The sequence below is a fragment of the Stegostoma tigrinum genome, chromosome 7 (genome assembly GCF_030684315.1).
Source record: "Stegostoma tigrinum isolate sSteTig4 chromosome 7, sSteTig4.hap1, whole genome shotgun sequence".
NCBI lineage: Eukaryota > Metazoa > Chordata > Chondrichthyes > Orectolobiformes > Stegostomatidae > Stegostoma > Stegostoma tigrinum.
The window spans coordinates 28,446,278-28,468,943 of record NC_081360.1 but is presented as its reverse complement, the minus strand read 5'-3'; the positions used below and the strand labels follow the sequence as shown (position 1 = coordinate 28,468,943).

The following is a 22,666-nucleotide window of genomic DNA, read 5'->3' as shown; positions in this document are numbered from 1 at the left end:
CAAGGAAATCTCATTTTTCCCTGAGCAAAACTGATATTCACTTTCATGTCTGTTGCCAAACTTATACTCCAAGGTGGAAAATTTTATCCATTATGTCAATATCATCAATTGTTAATAGGGTGATAGGGAGAGAAGAGGGAATTATGAGAGAATGAAGTAGAAAACTTAATGGTTTGCTTTCATTTGTATCTCTTTTTTAACTGAGATGAGATCGGTTAAATGTCCGTGCATTTATGGATTTTTTTGAGCAATAGTGAAATACACTGTCTTTTGATTGCATGCATTTTAGTGAAAAAAACTGAGTTAAAATCACATGAATTTGAGGACTCATTAGACTGCTTTCTGTTCCCTCTAATGTATGCCAAGTGTAATTTACTTTATGTCGGTATAAATTTAAGATTAACATCACATGACATAATTCCAGTTATCCTATATTTGCTGTAGCTATGCACAATTGATCCTCTATTCAATTCTCACTTAAATGATTTCAAAATCCATCATGAATTTGTTCCAGAAGTAGGCTACAGGTTACATTCCAATTCTACCCAGTAATCATTTGAATTGGATGATTGTCAATTTACTCTTTTTCCATTGTGTCAGCATTTTGCAATTATCCTATCGCAGTACTTTGGAATTTTATTTAATGTTTCTACCATGTTACATCTTATGGCATCCTCAAATGTATTATTCAAAACCTGCCTCTGGCAGGACCTCAGTTACTGTCCAGGAACACAATTCCCCATTTTCTGCTTTATCCAATGTCTCACTATGGGAAGTTTTGCTGCATGTAAGCAGTAATGTTGACACAACTTATAGAAAAGTGCCAATATGTCGCTCCCAGCATGAAATTATAATACTGTATTGATCAACTGTTAATTTCAAACAAACCTGCAAGAACTTACATTCCAGCTTATCTTCAGCTCGCCCGCGTTCCAAAAGTGACAGATAACAGACAATATCCTTTAGAAATACTACTTGTGGCATCTGTGCCTGCAGCATGTGAGACGGTGCCTTTAGAGGACTGTGACTCTTCCGAAGTGCTAAACTCATCTTCTTGTCTAAACATTTTGTACCTGTGGAAAAATAAGGAGCAAACTGCATTTAATTGTATTAAACGCTGTTAAACAGTCACTCGTGGATTGGAGAGAGAGAAGAGTTTACAGACTCAACCGTTTCTTCTTGTGATTATTAATTTATATTTATCACATGAATGCCAGCAATTTCTATCATCCTTAGCTTGTCTGTAGAGGATATGCATTTTTGAAATTATATCCTTTCAGACCTAGCAGATTATCAAGCTGAAATTAAACCTATTGTATTAAACTAATGATATAAACCACTGATACATATCCCTTAGCAAGGAATGCAACAACATAGAACACCTGCACATCTGCTAATGTGGTATATTGCACTCGCTGTTGCCGGTGTGGCCTCCTCTACATCGAGGAAACCAAGCAGAGGCTTGGAGACCGCTTTGTGAAAGACCTACACTCGGTTTGTGACAAACAACTGCACCTCCCAGTCGCGAACCACTTCAACTCCCCCTCCCACTCCTTGGATGGCATGTCCACCCTGGGCCTCCTCCAGTGCCACAAGGATGTCACCCGAAGGTTGCAAGAACTGCAACGTGTATTCCACTTGGGGACCCTGTGGCCCAATGGTAAGAATGCGGACTTCACAAGCTTCAAAATCTCCCCGTGCCGTGCCCCACTGCATCCCAAAACCAGCCCAGCTTGTCCCTGCCTTCCTAACTTGTCAATCCTTTCTCTCACCTATCCACTCCTCCCACCCCAACCCCAAACCACCCTCACCTCCCACCTAGCAGTCTCATCCCCGCCTTCTTGACCTGTCGGTCTTCCCTTGATCGACCAATCCCCATCCTAACTCCCCACCTACATTCACCTTTACGGGCTTCATCCCCACCTCCTGGACCTGTCCATTTCCTCTCCACCTATCTGCTCCTTTATGCATCTTCCATCCGCTTCCCCCCCTCTCTATTTATTTCAGAATCCCCTTCCCCTCCCCCATTTCTGAAGAAGACCCGAAACATCAGCTTTCCCGCTCCTCTGATGCTGCTTAGCCTGCTGTGTTCACCCAGCTCTAAACCTTGTTATCTAACATAGAACACTAGCTATTTAAACAAAAACAAAGTTACTGGCAAAGCTCAGCAGAACAGTTCTGAGGAAGGGTCACTGGACCCGAAACGTTAACTCTGCTTTCTCCTTCACAGACGCTGCCGGACCTGCCGAGCTTTTCCAGCAACTTTGTTTTTGTTCCTGATTTTCAGCATTCACGGTTCTTTTGGTTTTTGTTAGCTATTTAAACATTAGGGAAGTCAATATCGTTGATGCATACTGACAATACCAAGAAAATAGGCATCACTGGTGCATTCGTACAGACAAAGATAACATAATTAGGTAGTGGTCAGATTATTACAAATATTTTACTTCAGCAGACACAGGCACAATGGCTGATGACATTAGAAGTTTGGTGATATGGGTATTCTCTTCTTTCAATCAACATCAAAAATATTTATCTGGGGTACCTTTAAAGGAAAAAAGGTTCATACTTGCGGTATTTCTTAATGACCTGCCCTACTTCCAGGATCAGCAGATAGATTTATAGCAGCTTTCCACTGCATTATAAAATGGGCATAAGGCAAGGATAAGGAGCTGAGGAAATTTGCAATACATACGAATCCTTGTCTTGATAGTCTAGGAGATGCTGGGTTTTGTCTCGGGTGTTTATTGCAATAAAATCAAGTGGGCCACCTAATAATCAGGTAGCAGAATGATTAAAAGAGTTTGAGATGAGCCAAGTGTGTTTTGCTATCCCCACAGCATCATACTACGATGTCACTATTATGTATTTTGATGTTCTGTGATTTAGTGAGTATGCTTAAATGTGAAGGTAGTAATTCTATCAGTTGTCAATGAGTCACGTTGCTGTAAGTATATTAGATTGTGGATTGTGCCCATCACCACTTTCTCAAATGACATATTGTGAAGTATAAAATATTTCTCTGTAAATGCAAATGCCAATAAAAATTCTTCCTCCTCCTAAAGCTAAATAGCTTGCAAGCAGCTACAAATCTCCACCTTTTTGTGCTCTAGAATCTAGCTCCCTGGTACCACATTGGCAGGACCCATTGTTATCACAGCTTTTGGTCCTGTGGTGGCCTGATTTTGTGTGAATTAAGTTTGTTTCAAACAGTCTCACAAAATTCTTTACTAACATAGATCATTGCTGAAGAAATTAAACATGATCTCCTCGGCTGAATGCGGCTGCCAACTAGAGTGCTAGTTTTTTTTTATTCTTTAGCTGTTCTAACCAACAGATTGAAATGTGTTTTGGTTTGAATACAATACAGTTATTTGTACTTCGGTACTACAAACATTTTTGACAATTCATTTTCCTGATAAATGTATCTTTCAGCTCCCAGGCAATATTTATTCTACTGATGCTAAAGAATCTCATCAGAGTGTTGTTTGTACTTTGTAAATAACCTTACTGACTGGCTGCATGAAGCCAAAGAATCTTAATGAGGTGATGGGCCTATTTTCCAACTATGGCTGATGTAGATCACTGCATCTATGAGTCAGTAGTCAAAATAACATTGTTTTCCAAATCAGCATCACAGTGAGCTGTAAGGACATGTTAGGGTACTAAACTGGTTAGGTGGTGCCAAAGTGAGGAAGGAGAAAAAGGGGAAGGACTGCATTAAAAAGTAAAAATTCAGTTGAAAATTGAGAAAACAAGATGACTGATTGGACTGTTAAAATAGCCATTACAGGATCTGAAGCTGGGGTTCTGCCAGTAATTCAGCTGGGCGTCACAGGAACTTTCCGAAGTTCAGTACACGTGATCATGCAGCATTTCTTCAGCATTATGGCAAGTTATCAAGAGATGAATTATGAGAGACCGACATTCATTTTTGCTGAATTAAATGCTTTTGCCAACTCTCCACACAAATAACATCAAGGTTTTCCCACTAAAAGCAGAGTTAATTTTATCTGAACTGCAATAATTTCCAAGGAGGCTCAACTTTTCTTCCTATAAATTGGCTTCATACAAAGCTGGCATTTCTTATCAACTGCTGACCATTTCCCAGGAAGTAGTAAATCTTTCTCGTCTTCAAAATTCTAGAGTCAAGATCAAACTTGTGATTATTCGGTGTACTAAACGTCAATAGGTTGAGTCATGGGGCAAAAATGGAGAGATTTGGGCTTCCAAGTCTGGAAAGTAACCTTATGAGGATACAATGGTATAAAAGCCATGTATCATAATTACAGGAGTAAGAAAATAATCTGTAATGCTACTTTGATTGACACAGGAAGAAGTGCACACAGAGCCAAAGATTCTTTAAAACTATGGAAGAAAGTTAAGGACATGTTCAAACTAGTAAAATGCAATTAAACATTGTCAGCAATAGAGAAAGCTACAAAGCATTTCTGGATAAAGGAATTACGATGGAATTATAATAATGGACCAAATGGCTTTCCTCATATCATAGCATCTTCCATACATGCTACTAAAAGGCATTACAGATAAAAGAGGCATTAAGCATAACTGAATCATTCTTGTTTATCTCAAGTATATAGCTTCAGCTCTGTGAAAGTAATCAAAGGGCACTGTATTGTTGGAAATGCTATCCTTCATCAGCATGTCCAGTGTCCACCTGACCTCAATTTAAGATCCAAAGGTGCATTTGCGTAATGACAGTGCAATTCACACAGGTATTTTGATAATTATTTCCCTTTGACCATCAAAAAAATTAGTCAATCTGCGATCTGCTGGGGAATCTTGTGGTGCACAAAATAGGCTACCTTGTTTCCTTTTACATTGAACTACAAAATTGTTTAAAGTAATTAATTGTAACTGAAGTGATGACGTACTCCTGAGAAATATAACAATGGCCTACAAATATGCGTGTTCACCCTTCTGAAAGTGGCACAACATGGTAATGACAATATTGTGGATGTTACAAGTGTGGAGAAGTGTGCTGTTGCATTGCACTTTCCTCCCTCCAACCCCCCACTCCAATTAAATGTTGGGCAGGGGGAGGAGAACAAAATCACAAACCAAAGGAAAATAAATTGGTGCTTTCAAAAAAAATTTTAAATTCAAAACACTTTTAGGACTAGTTTACAATTTACTAGAGCCAATAGATTGTAATAATCTCTCCTTGGGCCTTCAAGATCAAATAACATGTCAGGATAATAACTTTCTGCATGAAGTTTAATTGTATTTACACACAAATCCAATCATTTCTTGAGTTTTGGACAGATTGATTACAAGCTTTGAAGTTAATAGTGGAGTAGCGCACATTATCCATCAATTTCTAGCCATTCACAACTTGTCATATCCATTGTCCACTAAACATTGCTGGTATTTTGTAGATGAATAATGGCTAGGGCTAAGACTTGTCATTATTTTTACAGCAAACACGTGGCTAATAATGCGTGTAAACATTTTTATTCTTGGCTCCTGCCTGCAGGGAAAGAACATCTGGCATCCACATCTGGTCTGGCCGAAATGTGACTCCAGATCCACAGCAGTGTAGTTGATTGTTCTGTACCCTCTAAAATGGCCTAGGATGCCACTCAGCTGTCCGTGACTGCTACAAGTCTGAGTGAAGGAATTATAAAGAGATGGGCCACTTGGCGTTGATCGAGGCACTGTAGATAACAAAGCAAAACGCAGCCCTGTTGAATCTGCAAAGTCCTCCTTCCTGACACCTAGGAGCTTGTGCCAAAATTTGGACAGCTGTCGTACACAGGAGTCGAGTAAAGGCCTGACTCTGTCATTTTCAGAGAAACAATATCCTGGCCACAGCCAACAGCATCCTTAGGTATGTCCAGGGCCATCAACAGAGACCTTCTAGTTGCAGTGCACAGTGACATACAGTTGGCAGGGAGTTGCCCTCTGAGTCCTCAACATTGACTCTGGAACCATGAAGTCTCAAGGTATCAAGTCAAAATCAGTGAGAAAACCTCCTCTCAGTTTAAGGGAGTAGAGCATTATTTGCAGTACACACAGAATGGCAAAAGCCCAGAATGTACTCTGATTGGCGTTGAAGCCTTCCACACAGAGTGGTAGAGCATCATTACAACTGACCAAACTGGATGAGTCCGAAAAGGGCATAGCTGCGAAATTAGACATGCACGAGAGAACCATTGAAAAGAAAAACCTTACTTGGCTGCATCTTCACCAATCTACTTGTAGCAGATGCATCTGTTAGTATGGGGAGGATTGACACTGTACTGTCCTTGTGAAGGTGAAGTCCCAAGTTCAAAATGATGATATCCTCTAACTTGTCATTTGGCCCTATCTGAGTGAGACAGGTTTGAAACATTTCCAACATCAAGACTGGTCATCTATGAGGCACTGTCAGTTCACAGCAGCAGAATTATATGCCAGGACAACTTGCAACCTTATGGTCCAGTATATACCCTGCTTCACTGAACCACAGTCGATCTCCTGGCTGAAAAGGGAATGCCAGCCAAAACGTCAGCTCTCCTGCTCCTATGATGCTGCTTGGCTTTCTGTGTTCATCCAGCTCTACACCTTATTATCTCAAATTCTCCAGCATCTGCAGTTCGTATTATCTCTGATACTTCTCTGGTAGCTTCTTTCAAAATGGTAACCTCTAGCATCTGGGAGGACAAGAGCAGCAGAAACATAGGTACATGACCTGCAAGTTCCCAGACAAGACACGCAACATCCTTCAGTGTTCAGAAATTTAAAATCCTGAACTCCCCACCGAACAGGAATACCTATACCACATGGATTGCAGTGATTCAAGGTGACAGATTACCACCAGTTCCTTGAGTCTAACTGGGGATGGGCAATGAATGCTGCCCCAGCCAGTGACACCCAAACCACCTGAATGAATAAAAGGTTAGCACTTACACACACACAAAAAAATCATCCTAAACATGCCTACCAGATTGGTGAGGTGACAGTGAATGTGCTTCTGTTATATATTCAATTAAGCTGGAATGTTTGACACAGGCAATTACTACCATTTCTTTGCTCTTAATTTCAGACTTACATTTCAACAGCATCCACTGCTTTTCCACCCCCTGCCAAATTTGCTAGTCCTGAACATCTACAGCCTTAAGGGAGAGATTCCACTTCCATTTGCAAATAGTTCATTAACGTAATGTTTGAGACTTCCTGTTTCTTTGCCAAAAGTTTAAAACTTTTCTCTTCATTGTGGCCTTCTCTCCCTTCACCACAGAGCCTGCCCACTGCAGAATACTTTCCTCCCTATGCACCACTTTGCAGCCTGTTTTCCTATTCCTGTGCAACCTCCGTCTCTCTCCACCCACTTTAATTACAGCCCCTCTCACAGGCAGCCTCATTATTACCCACTCCTCAACATGCAGTCTCTTCTTTCTCTCCAACCATGCCCTCCCTCCCCCACCTGCAGACCCTGCAAATGGCAGCTTTGGCATGAAGCAGTTCCTGCTGTTTCCCAACCATGGCTAAAAGGCAACTGACTCCCATTCGCCACTCTTCCTAGCCTGCTGGACCTCAGCTTGCAAGATCTTGACGTGTCTCCGTCAACCACTCACTTTCAACAATTCCTAACCTAACGCTTGTTGGACCTCCAAGGAGTTGACTTCCCTTCCCAATTTCTTGATGATTAGACTCACCAACATGATCAACAGCAGAAAGCTTGGGAAAGAACCAGCTCCTCACCATTTTCTTCTATTTGTTCCACAGGTACAAACCTTTACATAGAACATTACAGCAGAGTACAGGCCCTTCGGCCCTCGATGTTGCGTCAACCTGTCATACCGATCTCAAACTCATCTAACCTACACTATTTCATGTACGTCCATATGCTTATCCAATGACGACTTCAATGTACCTAAACTTGGCAAATCTACTACCGTTGCAGGCAAAGCGTTCCATTCCCTTACTACTCTGAGTAAAGAAACTACCTCAGACATCTGTCCGATATCTTTCACCCCTCAATTCAAAGCTATGCCCCCTCGTGCTCGCCATTACCATCCTAGGAAAAAGGCTCTCCCTATCCACCCTGTCTAACCCTCTGATTATTTTATATGTTTCAATTAAGTCACCTCTCAACCTTCTTCTCTCTAATGAAAACAGCCGCAAGTCCCTCAGCCTTTCCTCGTAAGACCTCCCCTCCATACCAGGCAACATCCTAGTAAACCTCCTCTGCACCCTTTCCAAAGCTTCCACATCCTTCTTATAATGCGGTGACCAGGATTGTACACGATACTCAAAGTGCGGCCGCACCAGAGTTTTGTACAGCTTCACCATAACCTCTTGGTTCCAGAACTCGATCCCTCTATTAATAAAAGCTAAAACACTGTATGCCTTCTGAACAGCCCTGTCAACCTGTGTGGCAACTTTCAAGGATCTGTGTACATGGACACCGATTGTCTGATTTGTCATTCCCACGAACGAATGAATTTGTCCCAGACTATTTGGAGTTCTGGGACAAATTCCCTCATTACCCCAACGTATTTTGAGCCCAGGCAAAGGTGTGGGTTAAAATGCAAAATTTTAAAAAAGCAAGTTTAATGTAAATACTTTGATGTGAAGAGTTGCGTATTATGCACAGATGATCGATACATTCAAAACATATTGTCATAAACAGAAGTGTTTTTTTTATTTGCAGTCTGTATCATTCTCCAAACAGCTTAAATATCCCTTTCCTTCCCATTTGCCAAATTACAAATCAGAGAGACTCTCCTCTTGCCAGAATTGATCTGCCATTCAGTGGGCTATAGGTTAGGCTCTTAAGCATTAATATATCTGTTCTACTTAACTGGATCAGTTTCCTCCTGTGTTGAGTTAATGTTATATCTTCTCCACAGCCCCATTTGTCCCAATTATCCAATCATAACTTTTCTCTCTGTATCTGTTAATTTCAGTCTCCTTGCAGAGTTGGTTCTAGGAGTACCACAAGGCAACTCCACTCTATACCAAACAATGCAGCTGCTTACAACAGATTTAACAATGACTTTAAAGTAAATCAGAATGCGGTTTCTAGAGGGGAATTCTAATGAAGGGAATTTAACACGGTTGGAGCGACTGAAGTTTTTAAAAGTGTATTAAGGGAAGGACACATTCTATACTTTCCACTTTAAATAGTTTCCCACCCTAAATCTCTCTGCCCCTCTTTCCTTCTTTATCTCTAAGTATTACAGGTACAGACATTTCATGATCAGCCAAACCTTTTCAGCGTGAGTTTCACTGTTTTCAGACTTTTATTATTTGAATAAATTCTGTATTTTACTAAGATAACAAAGTGTGGAGCTAGATGAACACAGCAGGCCAAGCATAAGATGCTGCCTGGCCTGCTGTGTTCATCCAGCTCCACACTTTTTTATCTCGGATTGTCCAGCATCTGCAGTTCCCATTATCACTGTAATTTACTAACTCTGGTTGATATGGGCCAGGCAAGTTTTGTTATTCCTCCAAGAACTGTATAGCCACATATTTTGGAAATGTTTTGTCACTTTCTTTAAGAAAAAGCATTTGCAACCATTTCCGAGTGTGGAATCTTACAGGGTTAGTCTGGGTTGGAATGTCAAGGCTAGTTTCTGGACAGCAACCAATCTTCTAATGGGTAAGATTCTTTAGATTTCTTTCCAGATCAGCAAGGTCAATATTCTGGACTCTTGGTCAGAGTAGTGAGGGCTTGTGAAATAGCATGTTCATTGTGTCAAAGGAAGGATTTCCAATTAAAGGAATCATAGTATGGATTTCAAATGTTCACCAGCATTTGAACTTCTAGGGCTGCACAGGCAAAGGAAAGGAGATCAATGAAGACAATGCTCCGATCTCTTACTCTTACCAAGGTGAACTGTGTATTGTGAGGAGTTGCAATGAGGCAAACTCACCCACAGACAAAAGAAAGAGGACAAGCTCCTCAACAAAACTGGTCTGGATGGCTTTGTAAGAAAAGTTAACAGCAGATGTTTAGTCCCTCCAATCGCCAGCTGGTTCACGATCCAAGACATTGCGAGTGGGGAATAGATGAGTGGTGTAACACTTTCAGGGAACAAGCTTCATGTCTTACTTGCTCAGCATTCTCCAGCACAGCACTCCTTGGGTCAACCAGCTTGGAATTCCAGTCAGTCCTCTCTCTGCTGGTGCCTCACTTCTCCATCCAAAGGGCAACATTCTCACTCACCATGAGCTTTCCATACCATCTCCCCCACATCTCAGTGATCTTCCATGAATATCCTGTTTCATTCCTTCCTCTGAAAGTAAACTATCATGATCTTTCACATCTCTATTCACTTTCCTTTACAGTAGCAAGGCACAAAACTCAGGAGGTTTAAAGAATTTTCCTCCTATTGCGGGATAGTGGGCATGGAGATGGAGTGCAGGGAAAAGAGAGGAAACAACAAAGAGGAAGGAGAGGGGGCAGAGGTGTGGGGTAGATGGGGGCAAGGAGGATGGGATGCGCAGAGCGGAAGGAGTTTTGAGTACAATGTGTTTGCGCCCCTGCTTTCACTTAGAATGCATTCAAAAGGTGATGTTGCAAGTGGGACAGCTGCAAGACTTAATTGTATCAATTTGTATTCGGTGTAATACATTTTGACAAGCAGAGGCAATATATTAATGACTTTTAGATTTTGTATTATTTATCCAAAGGGCAACGAATGGAAGAATGGTGGGTGGGGGGTAACTGAGTTAGATAAGCAAGAACCCAGAACTAACTTTACATCAGAGCTCTTAAGTTCCTGAACACAGTGCTCCCTTACATTATTCTATAATTAAACATTTCTCAGTTGGATATTTGTTTTGCATTATACATACACAAAACAACTTCAATGCTCAGTATAATAAAATGTGAGGCTGGATGAACACAGCAGGCCCAGCAGCATCTCAGGAGCATAAAAGCTGACGTTTCAGGCCTAGACCCTTCATCAATGTTCAGTAATTGCTCCTGTTCTCTCCGCTTCTGCAAACTACTGATCTCAATAGACTAAAATCTTTTGCTTTATATACAATAGTAATTTATATAAAAGCTAAGGTTTTATCATGAAGATTTACTGAAGAATTACTAAAACTGACTAAAGCAAGAAAGATGACGATTACTGGAACAGGCCATAGCTGTATATGGCTTTAAGTGGAGAAATTAGAGGCATTCAATTGCAGTCCTTTTAGCTCTTCCCTTTCCTCACTTTTTCCACCATTTGTTTTCTTTTTCATTTTCCTCCTTTACAAAAGTATTAGAATGGAAGAATTTTAAAAAGGTGCAACTTTGCGCAGTTGCTGAATTCTCATCATTTTCAGACCTGTGTGGAACACAAAGGTAAATCTTCTGGCACACTTTGCATCAATATCAATGACCTATTAATTCATCCATGGGAGGGTAATGGAAGCATGTACAACAAGAATGATGAACACCATATTGTTCCTGTATACAACTGGGTAAATTGTACCAAACATTTCCTTCTGATTGAACATATCAAGACAAGAATTTTCTGACTGTAATACATTATATCAAATGTAGTTACCATATCCTATAGACTTAGCATTGAGAAAGGGTTCTTTCCTATCTGCATATCTGATTGTATCAGTATTACAAAGCCACACTACAATAGTCATAGTAAAGTGCACATAAGGTTTGCTTTTTGCACACGATAATTTCTTGACAGCAACTGTTGCAAAACTCTGTAAACACCTATTTTCCTATTTAGCTTCTGCTCCAAAGCACAAACTGCTTTGTACTAAATGAGTACAAAATAGCAAAAGCATCACAATTTAATGCACTATGCAGCACTAACATTTAATTCCTCTAAGTATTGACCACCATTTGAGGGAAAAAAACACTAGCCTGCTGTCAACAAAGAATGATAATGGAAAATCTAGTCTAAAATTATTTTTTCTTTAAACTTTTTCTCAAATGTAACAATTTCCTACAAGTCAGAGCAGCAACTTCAAACAAGCATGATCAAAGTAATTGAACTGTGTAAATTCCTCATTCATGGACATTATTTTCACTATCCATGAGAAAGGGCACAGTAAAGGCAGCAATTAGAATGGAATGCAACAATTCTGTTTTTAACTGTCAAGGACTAATCATACCAGATAGTCAGGAAGCTGTACCAATATCAACTGAAATGAAGTCATCTGAGTTAATCTACTTCATCTGTACATATTTCTTCCACCCTTCAAGCTCTTTCTTGGGTTTCAGTAACTCTTTCATGTGCAGAGCTGGATGAACACAACAGGCCAAGCAGCATCTGAGGAGCAGGAAGGCTGATGTTTCGGGCCTAGACCCTTCTTTTTTCTGAAGTGAAGAAAGGAAGCTTCTTGTTTCCAAAAACATTCTTAAAGAAATTTGTATACAAGTTCCTCGATTAAAGTACCTGCACAGGTGAAGCATACTACTGTAGAGGATTGTTCTAAAAAATACAAATCTGCACCAGTTCTTCTGCAAGTACACACAGACAAATTTTTTAAAATTCAGATTAAAAGCTGAGCAGAGAATGATCTAAAAAAAGATTTTCAAATGCAGTGCACAGACACAATGGTGCTAACTCCAGGACAATAAAAAGAGTCTTGCTGATAATGTTACTTGCACAATAACATGAGGCGTAACCAGGAATAAGAGATATTATAAAGGAATAACATCTGAAATGAGAAGAGGGGGCACAAAATAGAAATAACTTTTTGAGGTGTAAAAATATTTAAAATTGGAGACTTAAAATGAGGACTCCCTGTATATACAAATTGAGTGGCTTGAAAAGAGGCTTCTATTGAATGTAAACTATTTTTCAAACTAATTACTGTGTTATTAAAAGACTTGTAAAGAGGAAGAATTTGAAATTGACATAAATGACATGAAAATCTCACTTCAGTTGAAGTTGTGACTCCTGAAGTCTGAAACTTTAAGCAAAACAAGCTTCTCATTGGAACTAATATTATAACTGAAGTTAGGGTTCTTTGGACACTTTTGCTTAAAAAAAAAGTTCAAATACTGTACCAAACACATGCTGCACTGTGGGTCCCTGGCTGAAAGAATTTGAAAAATGAATCACTAAATATAAATGGTGATGTACAATTGGGAACTTCAGGACATTACTTAGTGGGAAAATTTTAAAACATAACAGAATTAAAATGTATTATATTCCTAAATGCCTACATAATCAAAATAACCTCTAAATAAAATATTTTTGGCAAATGGAAGCAATAGCAATTTATGTACTGTAAACGTTAAAAACTATATTTAACCAATGTAGTTTCAGATTGATTGGGCTCCTTCTATTGACAGAAGTTGCTTGGTGCAGGCAGCTGAAGTCCCAGGATTACCTGCACAAATCAGCTTCTGCCACTTGATGGAGCCCAGGACTTCAGTGCAAGTTCAGAACAGAAGCCAGAAAGGAAGCACCAGTTAAATTCAATGTTGACAATAGACAACAGAGGACAATAATGTTAGAAGACTGGACAATAATTAAGTCAGGGAGATGAAGAATAGGGGGTAAAGTCAGGACTAGGTACAAGGTTGGGAGACATACCACATGGAACAGCTAGAGTCTCTTGTGCTCACAGCAGGCACTGGAAGGTTAAGAGTGCAAGGTGGAATTGGAGCTGGTTGGGGTTGGGGGCAGAAGAAACATCAGGATTACGCTTAAATACCAGGAAAAATGACCATGAGCATTCACAGGTTACAGAAGAGAAAGTCTTTGACAAATGAGGGCTAAAAGTAAAACTTGTAATATGAAGCGGATGTATAGATTCTACTTTATTAACAAATGTTAAAAGCACAACAATACGAAGTAGGTCAACATTAAAAAGGTATGCACTGCACCAATGAAAGGCCATAAGGACCCACTCACATTTCAGAACTGCTAGTAGGTAAGTGTCCAGAGTCCATAACGCCACAATTCAGTGCAAGTTTTGAAAATATTTAGCCAATCAAAGCTTTGGTTTCATTCCTTGTTTTTATCCAGCCTCTTCAATGTAAATCAGATTTGCCCAAACTGCGTTCTTTTCCTCCCAAACTTCAAACACAGTTGGCTTTGTCTTCTCCCAGCTCCAAAACGTCTCCTACTGCCCGGTGTGTTGTCTTACAAGTCTTTTGACAAGGGAATTATGAGGATATGAGGCATGAATTGGCGAGAATGGATTAGGAAACATTACTACAGGGTTAACACAGACTAGGCAATCGCTCATATTTAAACAAAGTGTGCATTAATTAAACCAATTATTCAGCAAGGTACAGTGTGAAACTTACCTGTAGATTAATGTAGTTTTCAGAGTTAAGTCATGATACAGACCGAGCTGTCAAATCTCAATTATCTTCAATGACACTCCACTTATTGAAAAACTAACTTGTCTACTTCAATTCAACAGAAGCAATCCTGCTTCAACAATTTCAATTAGATTAGATAACTTAAATATTGTTCTGCTTCTGATCTCCCTCTCTACGTGTCCTCCTCCCCCAAAGGCTGCAATAACATGGGGAATAGGAATCCTCCAAAACCTTGTCCAAATGGCCATTCTTGAAGTGTGCTTCCAAACAGCAGACTATTTAAATACAACTGGCAACTGAGCATAAAGATCATACCTACTCAACATTCTCCTAGTCCATTCCAGCAGGAATTGTTGGATGGCCAACACAAGCAGTGATGGTGAAATCAGTTTCACTGCAATAAATACTATTCCAATCTAATCAGCACATTCAATGAATTAAGTTGGTGGCCTTCTTGTCAGCATAGTTTATTATTCTGTGTAATTCTTTAGCCAATATACTTTTGACAAACACATGACCGTTTGTCCCAAAAACAATCTAATTCCCAGTGTGACCTTTGCAATATTGTAGAATTTCTTTTCCAGTGATCCAATCACAGTCAATATTTCTGATGAAAAGCAGATAATTATTGCTTGAAAATCATCATCCCAGTGATCCAATGCTTTCATCGAGGTTTTCAAATGCTGGTCTTGCTTATCAAACATTCCAGCTTCCAATACAGAGCAAAAACTTTCATGGGTGGTAGACATTATGAAATTGTGAACATGTTTAAACACAATATTTATATATGCGTTTACTTTTACACCACACTGAACAGGGAAAATCGTCCCTGGTCACTCAATCTCTTTGACTTTTATGTTAAAAGTTATGAAATTTATCCAGTCAAAATATAAAGATTTTGAAAATGAACACTTAAATTTATTACCTCACACAAATGCTAACATTTTATTGATGGGCTGAGGTTTGTCAAGGCCCATTTAATTAACTTAACAAGTAAAGACACTCTAAAATTAATATAGTACAATTCAATTCAGTAAAGCCTGATTTTGAGGTGGAAACTGTACACAATATATCACAATATTTTGTCCATTATAGGTTCAGAATTCATCATTCTATCATAACTATTCAACTATTCATTAAGAATGATGAAGCCATGAGAGATTTTACAAAGTTTCGGAAAAAGTATTTAATGTTTAATTGATTCTCTTATGAAACGTGAATTTTAGCATGCACTTATTCATCTAATTTCAATATAGCAGCAGTTTCTAATCACCTTTGCTATTTTGTCCTCTCTTGGTATTGGACAGTACAGAGCTAAGATATTGAGTGGGCTTTATCCATTAATGCTGCTCTTCAAAAGGCTTCTGGAGAAGATTTAATTCTAGTTACACACAGGGTGGCTCATATGTAAAATGAATGGCCAGAGGAAGAGGTGAATGCAGGTACAGTTACAAGATTTAAAAGGCATTTGGAAAAATACACAAATAGGAAAGGTTTGGAAGGATATGGGCCAAATGCATGCAAGTGGGACTAGTTTAGTTTGGGAACATGGTCAGCGTGCACTACTTAGCCCAAACAGTCCGTTTCCATGCCACATGACTCAATAATTCTCTTTACATTCTTGGAGTTGGTCATACGTTAAGTGCCATTATGAGAGGTACCTGAAAAAAATGGCGCTTGCCGATTTGATTTTGGCACTTGCTGGGAGCACAGATTGTGGGAATTTATTGGGATACCAACGACCAAGTTATAGTATTCTTTATCCAACGCATGATGCAAAAAAAAACTCCGAGTTTGGCAAGTAATGCAATTAGATTCTGCTTCAATGTCTGCCACCTGGTAACGATATGGTTAGGGAGAAAGATTCATGCTAAGCAAAAAAAAAACAGCATTAGGTTCATGCTGGTGTTCTATGTAAAGGCTTGAGATGACTGAATACTGCAGTGCAGGTACAAAAGCTTTTCCGATGCTGGCATGAAATTAGCAGCGCAGCTTCTGCTGCCTGACCAGAAGAACATATGCCAATATGAGAAGCACTGTGGCCACTGGCACAAGCACAACTGATCCTCATGCCTCTCTGGTTGAATCAGCATTCGTGTCAGGCTAATCCCAATTGCTGCACAACTCAAACTAACTCATTGATAGTCAATGGACCTCTCAATCCTAGGGTTCATTGGCAGGTGGGAGACTGCTATTAGAGACTATCTGTAAATGGCTATAAATTACGAAGGTGTATTATTATTCTGAGAAAAAAAGAGAGATCAACTCATAGGAGATTTACTAGAATGATACCAGAAATGAACTGTTTTAGATGCAAGGAAAGATTACAGAGACTAGGCTTGTTCACCTTGGAATAGAGAAAATGAGGAGGTGACCTTATCGAACTGTTCAAAATTATGAACAACTTAGACAGGGTAAAGAAGGATATTCTATTTCCACAATTTAGTATGTCAGTAACTAGGGGTCACAACTTCAAGATTGCTAGCAAGAGAAGTAGGATTGAGATGCGGCGGAACTTCTTCACTCAATGCTGTTTGGATTTGGAAGGAGCTGCCTGGGAGAGTGGTGAAGGCAAATTCCATAGGAGGTTTCAAAAGAGAGCTGAATATATATTTGAAAATGGATGATGCTAGAGGGCTAAGAGATAGGGTTGGAGAGTGGGACGAGCTGGGCAATTCTGTCGGGAGCTAGTAACAGACTCGATGGGTCAAATGGTCTCCTTCTGCTCTGTAACATTCTAAGATTCTAACTCAAACACCCAAGACTATTTTAAAGTCAGGGCCAATATAATAAACTAATATTATGCCAGAGTAAGGGAAGGGGAGTCAATTTAGCGTACGGGAAATAAGTTTAAGGCTGCATCTCAGTAAGGCAGGGGAGCTCAATCCTGTGAGTTGCACAACCTGCAGTATGTGGGAAATCTTAAACGCTGCTGGCAGTCTGGATAACCACATGTGCAGAGGATGTACCACCATTAGATCAGCTTGAGCACCAGATTTGGAACTTGAGCACCAGCTGCACAGACCGTATTTGGTTGAGCACGTCAAATTAGCACAAAAGGCTATAGGCCAAGTGCTGGAAAATGGGAAAAGTTAGATGCTTGAAGATCAGTGCAGACATGATTGGTCAAAAGGCCATTTTTGTTGTAAACACTTTATGACTACGAGTCAGCATCCTGACCTCATTAGACAATTCTTGATAAAAATCTTGCTGTGAACGAAGGCCATGGTCACAGGTGTAAGAATTATGAAGACAGAACATGGCTTCCTGGGAGCTTTCATTTATAGAAAACTAGTAAATATTTGCAAATGAAATAAATCCATATCTTTTGATTATACCTCCAAAAATTCCTTCTAAACAAAGCAACACCCCAACATAATATTAAAATCCCCATCAGAAATGACAAATAAATAGAAGATTTTGGGGAGGTCAAACCTAATGTGGTTGGGTTTTAGTTTACTCACTAACGTCACATATCAGTTTTGTATCTCTTTTGTATTATTATTTGCAACAGCATCCTGAATTAAGTTTTAAAAAGAACACCTGCACTGAAGAATTTCTCTCGCTTTCCGAGCTGAGAGTGGTTCTATGTACATGGGGGAAGTGCTCTCTCTAGTGGTATGGCAGATATAAACAGTTTAAAATCCTCTAAGTGCCAGCAATACCAACTTGGCCTTTCTTCAGAACTCACTGGACTTGAAATGTTAACTCTGCTTTCTCTCCACTGATGCAGCCAGACCTGCTGAGTTTCTCCAACAACTTTTTTTTTGTTGTCCTGTTTCCCCAGACTTGAGGTGGTGATATTGTCTGGATTGGATTGGAACCCATGAGCAAGAAATAGGGTTTCTCTTGCAACTCTTCAGATCAGTGTGTTCCATTTGTGGTCATGTACAGCCTTTATTGAGCATTGGATGTGCCAATCAGGCAAGTAGGATGGTATAAACAAAGATAATATGCATATTTTAAAATCAGCTTACCAAATACCTCTGCCACTTATTCTCCAATCAAGGTCAGTTTAGTTTCCGAAGGCTACTCAGCTCCTGATCTCAGTACATACTTAGTACAGCTTGGACAAAAGAACTAAACTCCACTGAGGAGGCGGTTAACTGACATTGAAATCAAGGCAGTGTTCAACCAAGAATAACAAAGAACCTCAAGAGTTGGAGAAATACACTCCAACAGGTGAAGTCATGCCTGGTACAAACGGGGGATGGCAGTGGTTATTGGACGCCAATTATTTCAGACATAGGATATCACTGCAGGTGTCATCAGGGTAGCTTTCGAGGTCAAAATGTCTTTAGCTGCTAAGTTAATTACACTCTCATAAGACCAGAGAAGGGAACATTCACTGATGATTGCACAATGTGAGTCTCTTCAGAATCTAAAGCATGTCCACATGCATTAGCTTCTGGACAACATTCAGGCATTGGCTGGTACATGTTAAATAATATTAACGACGCACAAATGCCAGGCAATGGACATTTTGAATAGGGGAGAATCCAACCATAACCCTTGGATACTCAATGGCATTACCATCACTGAATCTCACACTATAAATATCCTGGTGCTCTCCATTGAGTAGAAACTGAATTGGAACAGGAATACATATGCTGTAGCTAAAAGCTGCAAGTCAGAGGCTGGGGATTACAAACTCATCTCCTATCTCCCCAGGGCATGTCCACTGTCTACGACATATTGGTCAGAAGTGTGATGGAATACTTTCCACTTGCCTGGATAGGTGAAGTTCCAATAAACATATCCATGATAAAAGCAGCTCATTTGATTGGCACCACATTCACACCTTCGATATTCACACAGATTTATCTCCAGTTCATGAGCTCTAAATAGTCCAAAGCAAGAGGAGATGATACATTTGCTGTGCACTGAGGTTTGCCAATCCCCTATGATTATCTCAGAGTCTACAGGAATAGTTTCCGAGCCATCGCTACAGAAAATAACTCAAATGAATGTTAACAACAGTGTTTTAAAAGAAGAACACTTTGTTTACAAATCATGCAAGTATTTAATGAGATGCTTTTTGCATGTTAGCCCATCTAACATGCCCTGCGAAGTCTGGGTTTTTGCCCAGTCAGATATCTTGGCATTTATTTAAAACACTAACTACTTACTAGGCTATCATATCACAGATATGCACACAAGTGTCCGGCTTCTGGGCTTACTGATTTTACAGTCATGACAGACACATGGCTGACAACACGGGCTCCCTCACGGAGAAGTGACTGCAGACAGAAGGGGGGGGGGGGGCGGTGTGGTTTGACTATATATTAGAATGACAATGTTTTGATGTCAATGTGTCTGTCTTAAAGGTATAGACCTGACTGGCCTGGAATCTATACCATAATATCTGTTCAAATAGACTTAAAAAATGGCTTAACTGTCAAAATTATCCAATTTGGTAGGGAACAATTTATTGACTTTAGGAGAAGTCCATAATGGTTGTGCACCATGAAGATAGGCGAATGAGGTAACCAACAGGGTGGCTGAGAGAGATGGATTTTTTTAAGGCAGAACATTATTTACAAAGTCTCTCAGACTATGTCAAATCAGAGTTGCCAATCCTACCAGCACTACAGCTCAGCTTTCACAACACAGGCACAATGCAACAAAACCAACCCACAGGATGACTGACTTTAAATTGCAAAGTTACTTGGTAACCCATGCCCAATTGTATTTGCTATATTTTGGAATGGGACAGAAGGGTATGAAGCAATTGGATTCCCAAAGTGCACCATGCTTCCCTATTTACCTCAACCAAACAATAGCAGACATGGTCTTCCATGGATTCCATTCCAATCACTTGTACTCCTTTTCTTTAGAAGAAATGATTCTGAGATTGTAGGAACTGCTGATGCTGCAGAATCTGAGATAACAAGGTGTGGAGCTGGATGAACACAGCAGGCCAAGCGCATCAGATGAGCAGGAGAGCTGATGTTTAGGGTCCAGACCTGAAACGTCAGCTTTCCTGCTCCTCTGATGCTGCTTGGCCTGCTGTGTTCATCCAGCTCCACACCTCGTTATCTCATTATTGGAGAAATGGTTCTGTTTGGTTGGTCAATGCAAGATATAATTATAAATATAATTTTACACAAATGAAGGAACAAAGTTACAGTGAAATCAACTTCATCTGACATTCATTACAAATAGATACCCTGAGCTACAATTTTGCTGAACTGAGCACTTTTACATGGATCAACCTGTCACCAGCTACATCTTAAGATCACAAAATCTACTGTGATTCATGAAAACAGCTTTAATATTGTTAACAGACTTGACTACTAGTTTAATCACCATCATAAGACATGCCTGTCTTCAATTAATACTTCAAATACCATAATCCTACTATTAAAATATACTGCCCCTCCTGCCATAGGCAGGACAGTGTTTAACATAAGGATCCAATTTGCATTGACTGACTAAAACCCACAAATTCCGGCTCCGTTATGGTTTTTTGGAGGAGGAGCTGGGAGCTCGGAGCCAGGAGCCACTTGCCTAAAAAACCTTATGTTTACGCTGTCAGGACGTAATTCTAAATTTTCAAGTCGACCTAGTTGGATGTGTTGTGACACACTTTTGGTGAATGTGGGACTTGAACCTAGATCCACTCTCCCAGGAATAGAAGCAACACCACACTGTGCCACAAGACCTTGACAGGCTGTCATATTAGTGCTACCATTTTTTCTCACTCAGCACATGAGCAAAGTGTGTTTGCTAGGATTATGCAGAAGATGATGCTAAATAGAGTGTGACATTGATGTGGCTCAAACACTGCCATTTTGGAAAAAATAGTTTCATGCTAACTTCTTTCCTTAATCCTTCAATGCTTCATGCTCAGTAACAAGTAAGATCTCCATCAGTGCTTCTTAAAGGGATCATTACTATTTTTAGATTATTTGCTGATTCACTTTGTAGAGACTGAAGCAGCATTTTGTAGTTTCCAGGGCTGCTTAAAATTGCTGAATTCTACAGGATGTGGTGTAGTCTGTGCTGAAGGCCTGATCTCTATCATTCTGCAAAAACCACTGCTCCCAGACATGGGATGCAATTATATGCATTCCCCTGGAATTACAGCATGACAGAGGAAAGAAAGCAGAAGCAAAGAGCAGAGCAAGTTGCTGAAGCGGAAGGTGGAATTTGCAAACGGCTGGGTGGGCAAGAGTTGGGGGATGGAGCAGGGTGAAGGGCTTTCTGCAGGAAGCTCTCTCCAAACAGTGTGATCAGGAATAATGCTCTATCCTTTCCTGAGATCCAACTAAATGTGTCAAACATGTCTGCTTCACTAACAAGGCTCTGTCTGGAACCTTCCACCTGTTGCACTCAATTGTAGCCTCAGAACGGGCAATGGGAACATTCCCAGTGGCTATGAGGGTGACTGTGGCAATAAATTTTCACGTATTTAATTCCTTCCAGCTTGAAGCTGTTTATATTTGCTGTCCACTGTTGCACAGAAGCAGTCACTGGTTGTCTGTATTTAAAAACAGCTGCAGATGGAAGCAGCTTCGTGAGCACATGGCTATGTGAGCACTGCAGGTTTTCCTAGGGTTCAAGGGGGTCATTGACCCCATGCATTAGATCTCAGAGTTGACACGGCAATGGAATCAGAAAGGATTCTAGACAATACTCCATTGCACATTGCTTTGTAGGTTGACCTTGAGACCTTCTGGGCTGAGGGGGCCTGGCTTTGAATTGCTCCACTTGAGAATTGGTGCGAACAGTCTGGACTTGCTAACTGACAGACAACAGGGCAGTGTTGAAGTTGTGGGGAGAAGAGGGGAGAAAAGCTGTCATCCTGGGAGAAAAGAACAGAATTGTGCTTCACGATGTCATTGTCAACTCCTCAGAGCCGCATTTCAGCAATCCCAGCAATGTGTTGAGGGTTACAGTGGGGGAACTTCCTTGGAACTCTGCTGTGTGCAACTTGAATGGCAGTAGCCCGAGCCTCCATGCCATCAAAACAAGCTTACATAACAGCAGGGTGACCTTGCACAGCAGCATCAGGACGTTGGCTTGTGTAGCAGCTTCCAATGCAGCATCGGGCATCACATGCTGCTGAGTTCACACATTCCTCTTGAAAAAGGCCTCCACTTTCATGCTAGAAAGGATAGAGTGCAAGATCTATCCAGAGCCCTGTGGCGTGCTGATGCTGTTCTCCTTAATGGTCCTTAAACTTTGATGCAGCTGTTCACAGGCCTGTTAAACGTAGCAAGCTTTCCCTTTGCATATCCTTCTTTTGAAGGATGCCCTTCTAACATCTAACTTCACCTCAGCAGAATTCCTATCTCTTAGCTCACAGTCGGACGAGCGAGCTTCTGTGATCTCCTTTTTCCCTGGCTGTGTCACAGCCCATTTCTACCCAGCGTCTCACCACGTACACATCCTCCCGTGAAGCGT

At 40.3% G+C, this 22,666-nt stretch overlaps 1 protein-coding gene across 9 annotated transcripts in view; it reads right to left on the bottom strand.

Annotated features, from left to right (window-relative positions):
• LOC125454004 (diacylglycerol kinase beta) overlaps window positions 1-22,666 on the bottom strand; it is a 505,848-nt gene that overhangs the window by 278,780 nt on the left and 204,402 nt on the right. For all 9 annotated transcript variants that reach the window (XM_059647135.1, XM_048534235.2, XM_048534238.1 and 6 more), the window contains one exon: window positions 903-1,073. In XM_059647135.1, the coding sequence (XP_059503118.1) occupies window positions 903-1,073 (171 nt within the window). The remainder of the gene's footprint in view (window positions 1-902; window positions 1,074-22,666) is intronic.